The sequence below is a fragment of the Lactuca saligna genome, chromosome 7, assembly GCF_052625555.1.
Source record: "Lactuca saligna cultivar CGN05327 chromosome 7, ASM5262555v1, whole genome shotgun sequence".
Taxonomy (NCBI): Eukaryota; Viridiplantae; Streptophyta; class Magnoliopsida; order Asterales; family Asteraceae; genus Lactuca; species Lactuca saligna.
This window is the reverse complement of record NC_136423.1, coordinates 133,586,488-133,593,765: the sequence shown is the minus strand read 5'-3', so window position 1 is coordinate 133,593,765 and position 7,278 is coordinate 133,586,488. Positions and strand designations below refer to the sequence as shown.

The 7,278-nt window shown below is 37.8% G+C and overlaps 1 protein-coding gene across 1 annotated transcript; it reads left to right on the top strand.

The window, feature by feature from the left end:
* The first annotated feature begins 5,039 nt into the window (after positions 1 to 5,039).
* LOC145007250 (uncharacterized) lies at positions 5,040 to 6,848 on the top strand. Its single transcript, XM_078966220.1, has 2 exons — positions 5,040 to 5,409; positions 5,529 to 6,848. The coding sequence occupies exons 1-2, from the start codon at positions 5,098 to 5,100 to the stop codon at positions 6,846 to 6,848; spliced, it is 1,632 nt and encodes a 543-aa protein (XP_078822346.1). The 5' UTR covers positions 5,040 to 5,097.
* Positions 6,849 to 7,278: the final 430 nt, after the last annotated feature.

Here is a 7,278-nt window from a genome sequence, read left to right as displayed (position 1 = left end):
GTTTAGTCAGAATGTAAGACTACGGGATAGTCGTAGCAATCACTAGTAGTTAGACAGTGTGGGATTGATTTTAAGATGGCGGAAGGACTGTCGCATTCGCTAGTAGCAAGACAATGCAGGAAGTGTTGTAGGACTACGGGTGAGCTGTAACATTTGTTAGCAGCCAGTTAGGGTAGTGTGGGCGAGGGCCCGTATCTCCTAGTCAGGGGAGTGTGGGCGAGGGCCCGTATCTCCTAGTTAGTGGAGTATGGGCGAGGTCCGTATCTCCTAGTCAGTAGGGTGTGAGTGAGGCATGTGTCACCAAGCGAGCGAGATCAGGATCAGGAAAGGATATACAGACAAAACTCAAGGGTGTTGTACCTGCATAGCCCTAGATAGATGAGACCTGTGGGGGAGGCCACTCCGGGATATAGTTTGGGTGAGACCTGTGGGCGAGGCCCGAGTACTTATAGCAGCGCAAGTGGGACTTATTAGAGACCGTAGGTTCAAAGTACGGGATCGAGGATCCCTGGATTTATAGAGCTAGAGTGGTAATGTAGATAGAGCAGTTTCAGATAGCCGAAGATTCGTTCGGAAGTCGCTAGGAACGACTGGGAGATGGATTTTGAGTTCAGTAACCGGTGGCAGTCCGCTAACAACGATGATGACAGATTAGTTGGGATCAGGGTGGTCTTGGTTCATCCAGAAAGTGGATAAGAGACAACAAGACCTCTGGTACTGGTAGCGTTCTCGTAGCATTCTTGTAGTTCGTTATTTCACTTTAGTTATTTTTTCGCTAAGCAGTTTAAACAAAACTTATTTCAAGAGGAAAAAGTTAATAATTTATGAATTAACGAATCAAGGACATGAGGTTTGGGCTAAAGACATAGTGTTGGCACTTAAAAACTACATATTTCTGCACATAAAAAATAAAATTTATGCACTTCAAAACTTAAAACATCACATTTTTCGTTAAAAAATGTATTTTTATGCCTTAGAAAACTACACTTTCAGGCATATGAAAACGGTAGAAAACTACACTTTTATGCTTAAAAACAACACATTTTAGCACTAAAAATCTGCATTTAGGGAGACTTTAGCACTTAAAATTTACTATTTTATGAACTGAAAGGCATAATTCTTTTCTTCACTTAAATTATACTATTCATCCCTCGCGCATGTAACACCCCGACTGCCACGTATAAACTTTACAATTTCATATTCATTTTTGGAAGGTCTACTTGAGGAGTTGGATTCCCCGACTCGTCGAGTAAGAAAGGGCTTAGCCGCAGGATTTAAGTGACCAACTTGACGAATTAGAGCTGAAATGAAAAACCCTAATTTCGAGGGTTTTGCACCCTATTTAATGGATCTTAAGTCCCTTCCTTCATCTCCTTATCATCCCCTTGACGGCCATAAGAAACCCTAATCAATCTAGACCTTGTTCTTGAGAGTTTGTGAGACTAAAGAGGGATTTTGGTGCATTTTGTGAATGAGATTTGAAGTCTAAGGAGCTTGGAGCATAGGGAAGCTCATGAATCTGACTCTACTACATTTTGAAGGTAACAAGTCGTTACCTTGACTTCCTTTTAGCTAGATCTCCCCATGCTTAGGTTTAGGGTCATTTTAGCCTGTATGTGAACTATTACAGTTATTGGTCATGATCTGAAGTTTCAAATTCAGATCTAAACTCATCTTGGTCCCTATAGTCATAAAGTTATCAGCTTTAGCAAGCAATGGCTTTTCCTTTTGGGTTAAACCTCATTCTAGACTTCGTTTTGGTGTTCTAAGAATTTAGTACCATGCATGTATGTAAAGTTTGCAACTTTACATGAAAACCATGCCCTAGGAGACTAGATCTGTAATATGGATCTTTGGGGTGGCTTAAATCGTCTGAATAAGTAATGGAATGAAGGGACTTGACGAGTTGCATGGTCAACTCAACGAGTAGTTTGAAGATTGCTTGTATTAGTTCTGCATGAACTCGGCGAGTCAGTAAGAAAACTCGACGAGTCAGTTAGGGTTTTCACGACATTTGGACACGCATGTGCTCGACAAGTTATCTAGAAATTCGGCGAGTTAACCAGGGTTTTGGGGTTTCTATGAGTTCTGAAGGAACTCAACGAGTCACTAAGTTGTACTCGACGAGTTGGGTCAACATGGACTGTTGACTTTGACTTTGACAAAGGGTTGACTAGTTTGACTTTTGGGGGTATTTTGGTAATTTAGGAATTTATGGAAGTGGGTCATTGGTGACTGTAGGTGTTTGAGTGGGAGATGTATTTGGAGGAGTTTGACCTTATCATCCTGAGCTACTTGTGAGGTGAGTTCACATCACTATATCAATAGGGTCTAAGGCACCAATGTCGGTCCTTATCAAATTTATATCCAGGTTTATTGCATGATATGCTTATTGATTTACATCCTGGTAGTTAGGATGGTGATATGCTTAGTGACGTGGTAGGTCGGTATCCTGCTTTATAGGATGGTTGCTATGTTAATGATCTGTTAGATCGGTATCCTAGTTATAGGATGGTTGCTATGTTAGTGATCGGTTAGACCTGTATCCTGGTTATAGGATGGTTGCCATATTAGTGATATGTTAGATCTGTATGATTATTTGTACATGCTAGCTAGTGTATCATATTTATGTGCTCATGTTTGATGGTTTGGGGGATTGGGTTGAGGCAGGTCCTGCTTTATGCTGTAGGCCAAGATACTCAGGGCGGACCGGATAGACTGTAGACCCGTGAGGGCACACTAGTCAAGCCGAAGGCCCGGCGAGCGGTCCGGATAGGATGAAGGCCCGACGAGTGGTCCGGATAGGCTGAAGGCCCTGAGAGGCGGTCCAGATATGCCGATGGCTCAAAGAGCGATCCAGATAGACTGATGGCCTTGCGAGGCGGTCCAGTCAGGCTGATGACTCATTATGCACATTGTGTTTGATTATATGATATGATTATGATTGTATGTTGTTGGTATTTTAGGGGTAACTCACTAAGCCTTCGAGCTTGTATTGATCGATTATTGTTTCAGGTACTTCTGATGATCACGGGAAGGCGAATGTGTGATCATCTACCTCCTTATATTTTCAGGTACTGAAAACCCCAAAAATCCTTCCAAAAAAACCCAAAATATCTCAACAATATGTAATTCTCTGTAAACCAATAACCAAACACGGTTGTATGGTTGAAATTCTAGAAGCCAGAACCACAAGACCACCATCAGTGAAGATATATATATATATATATATATATATATATATATATATATATATATATATATATATATATATATATATATATATATATATATGTGGTCATTTGAAGTAAATTGAATTTGTTTAAACTCATAACTCGAATTACCCACTAAGATTAACTTGATTAACACGATGAGGTACTTTAGTGCCAATGAGGTTGGGGCTTGGATTTCTGGACATGATGTAAAACACGAATGAGGCATTATTCTATAGGTTTCTAGTGATTGTCCCAGCATTATCGGTGATGAATCCAATAATCTAGTTTTCTGTGCTTCAACAAATGTACAAAAAAAGTGAAAGGAAGTGAGAAAGAGATTGAGAGAATAAAAAAAAAGATGTGTATATATAAAATATGTTTATACATACATATATATATATATATATATATATATATATATATATATAGAGAGAGAGAGAGAGAGAGAGAGAGAGAGAGATAGATAGAGAGAGAGAGAGAGAGAGAGAGAGAGAGAGAGAGAGAGAGAGAGAGAGAGAGAGAGAGAGAGAGAGAGAGAGAGAGAGAGAGAGAGAGCAGGTGATAACAAAGGGTTGAGGATGATGGTGCAATGGTGGAAAAAAAAACATTATAGGGATAGTCATTTTATGTCAATCAGGGATCTTCCAAGTGAAAAAAAAACATTATATAGATGATTCGAGTTAATTTTTTGAAAATATTGCTTAAACGAGCAATTTTGCACTTAAGCCATGGACGAATCTTGTAATTTACATTAATAAATATTACCAAAAAAAAATTATTCAGGTGCAAATGAAGGCCTAAAAACAACCTCATTTCACAAAGTACATTACTAAAAAATCTTTAACCATATTTGCCCCTTTTGAATTTGAATCAAGCTTGGGGATTCTGGACAATCATTTAGATAATGTAAATACTATATCCACGTATCCAAATTGTTGATGAAATCATGCATGTTATTTTGTTTGTTAAGCTATCTTATCAAAATAGTTCAACTTTTCAATATAATATATAAAAAAATGTTATTGTTCCCAAGAAAATAATAAAATGATGAAACAAAAGTGAAAAATAGTTAATGAATACACATATTTTTAATCATTTTATGGTATTTAAAAAAAAAAAAAAAGATAACTTTTATAATCCTATTAGATTGAATTGTAAAAAAGAAGACATATTACATTAATTAAATACGTTTTTCACTATCTATCCACAAAAATAAGCAAGTTTTTCCTACAACAAAGATAGGGTAAACTTTTTATTATCCTTTAACTGAGTAAACAAAAAAATCCAATTAGATTACTATAACAGAAAGATTGCATACAGTTACCGAACCTTTCGCGTCAATCACCTAAGGATAAACCTTTCCTTTTATTCCTCTTCACACCACTATATATATCTAAATAATTTTGCCCATTACTCATACTCATCATTGACTTTATTCTGACTTTCACACCCGTACTTGTGCTTAATTCTATTGATCTCAACTCTTAACAATCAATGGACGTCGAGCAAGAAATCATCCCATATTCATGTAACGGAGGTAAGCAAGTTGCCCTGGATTTTGCTGATCAGCTTCCCTCCGGATATCGATTCTGTCCCACGGATTCAGAGCTCATCGTAGACTACCTGAACGCCAAGATTGAATCAAGAGAGCCCCCCAAGTGCCGATTACACGAGGTCAACATTTACAACCACAGGCCGGAAGAACTCGCAGGTTAGTAATCAACTAATTAATTGAAGATACATGCATGATTCATCTTGAATGATGGTTTTTTTCTTGAGTTAGCTCTGATTCTAAATAATTAACACTATTGTTTAGTATGTAAAGATACATTTATCTATCTTGGATGCATGCATGTGGTTTCTTTCTTAATTGTTTGTTTTGATGTTAATTGAACTCTTGTGTTTTAATTGGCTTCTTGCAGAACATTATCGGTCTCATGAGAACAAGTGGTATTTTCTGACTTCTCGGGATCGAAAGTACCCAAAAGGAAATCGACCTGATAGAGCAGTACTTGGAAAACTTGGGACCTGGAAGACTACTCAAAAACATAAGCCGGTGTATGATGCCACGTCTAGACAAATGGTTGGCCACAAGGGATCTCTTGCGTATTTTGAGAATGACATCAAAACTATGTGGCTAATGCATGAATATACAATCAATGGACCCAATCTTCCTTTTGAAAACGGAGACAAGGTATGTAGAAATAATTAATTGTAAGAAATTCTGTTGTTTATTATTATATAAATTATAAGTAAGATTGCTATAATCCTCCATATTATTGTATGCTCAAGTAATATTTGGTCTTCTTGTAGTTAAACGAATGGGTGTTGTGCAAGATTTACAAGAAGCTGCAAAGTCGTAAAAGACGGCGAGGGGCGGATCAAGAAGATCCAAAGGAGGCGATGGAAGAACCCAACACATCTTTGCCCAAGAGACGACGAGTATCAAAAAACAATGAAATCAATTTTTCAAATGATCACCACCCCGAACAAGTTGACGTTCAAGAAACTAATCGTTATTCAGATACCTGCCGTGTTCGGATGGTGGCAAATGTCCACGAATTTGATATGAGAGGACAGCTAACACCTCCTCCGATGGGGTCGACTGGTCAGACATGGGTTAACAATGGTGACATCAGAATGAACTCCATCCCCTATCCTATTCCAATGCAACAGCAACCGATGACTAGTACTGTTCAAGGTCGGAGTTGTCTAATACAAGCACCACCACCATGCTATCAGAATCAGTTTACTTCTAATGCAAGCAACGGTTGTCAAAGTTCATATAGTACTGCTTCAGGTTCTGTTTCTATTGCACCACCTGCCTCCTCCACACAGCCACAAGATGACAATGGTGCCTACACAAGGAATACTACTGACCATGGTTTGAATTCCATACAACCAGTGCAAAACAAAGAGACATGTTATGATCAGACGAATACGGTTTCATTGAGTACGACATCCAAGGGTTTTGTGTTTTCAAATGGTGTTTCGAATTCTTCTTCTATGGAACCACTAATTGATTACAGAAGCGGCCAAGTACCAGTCTTGGTTCAAATTTCTAATGAAGATGCGCCAACCCTACTCGACATGCAAAATGCTTGGGATCAAGGTGATGCTGTTGACAGTTTTCATTTTCCTGATGATGGTTACGAGGCGACGATAAGTGCCCATGATGAAGGTGGATGGAGCTTGGAAAGCCTGGAAAGGTTTTTAAATCAACCCAAGTTGGTGCCTCAAGGTGATGCTGCTGAAGATTTTCATTTTCCTGATGGTTATGAGGCAATGATATCTGCCCCAGTACAAGGTGAATGGAGCTTGGAAAGTCTGCAAAGGTATTTAAATCAATCAAAGGTGGTGCCTCAAGGCGATGCTGCTGAAGATTTTCATTTTCCTAATGGTTATGAGGCAACGATATCCGCCCCAGTAGAAAGTGAATGGAGCTTGGAAAGTCTGCAAAGGTATTTAAATCAATCAATGGTGGTGCCTCAAGGCGATGCTGCTGAAGATTCTCATTTTCCATATAGTTACAAGGCAACCACATCCGCTCCTGTTGAACTTGAATGGGACTTGGAGATTCTAGAGAGTCATTTAATTAATGTAAATACTACTCCATTGGAGATCAACTCTTGATAAAATCATACACTCATGATAGGATATAATAATGTAATTTTGTTCGTTAGCCTGTAAATACAAAACGTTGGATTAATATCATAACATTTTAACTTTTCAATCTTATATACATAATTAAATAAGTATTTCCCTATAAATTATTTCTATTATTATATATTTATTAAATGATTTAAAAGTGAATAAAAGTCCAATTCGCAAAAGTATGGAAAATGATAACTAAAATGAAATAGATAAGATCAAAAGTAGGGATGTCATCCTAAGACACGATACTACAAAAACACACGATTCAAAACGAAACTAGGACGAAGTGGAAATTTGAATTCATATTTGTGTTGTGGTTGTGTCAAGTAAAAAAAATCACCATGTTGTTTCATGCCAAGTATAATGTTGTCTTTGTGTTATATAATTTTTGTGATTAATTCATTTGTGT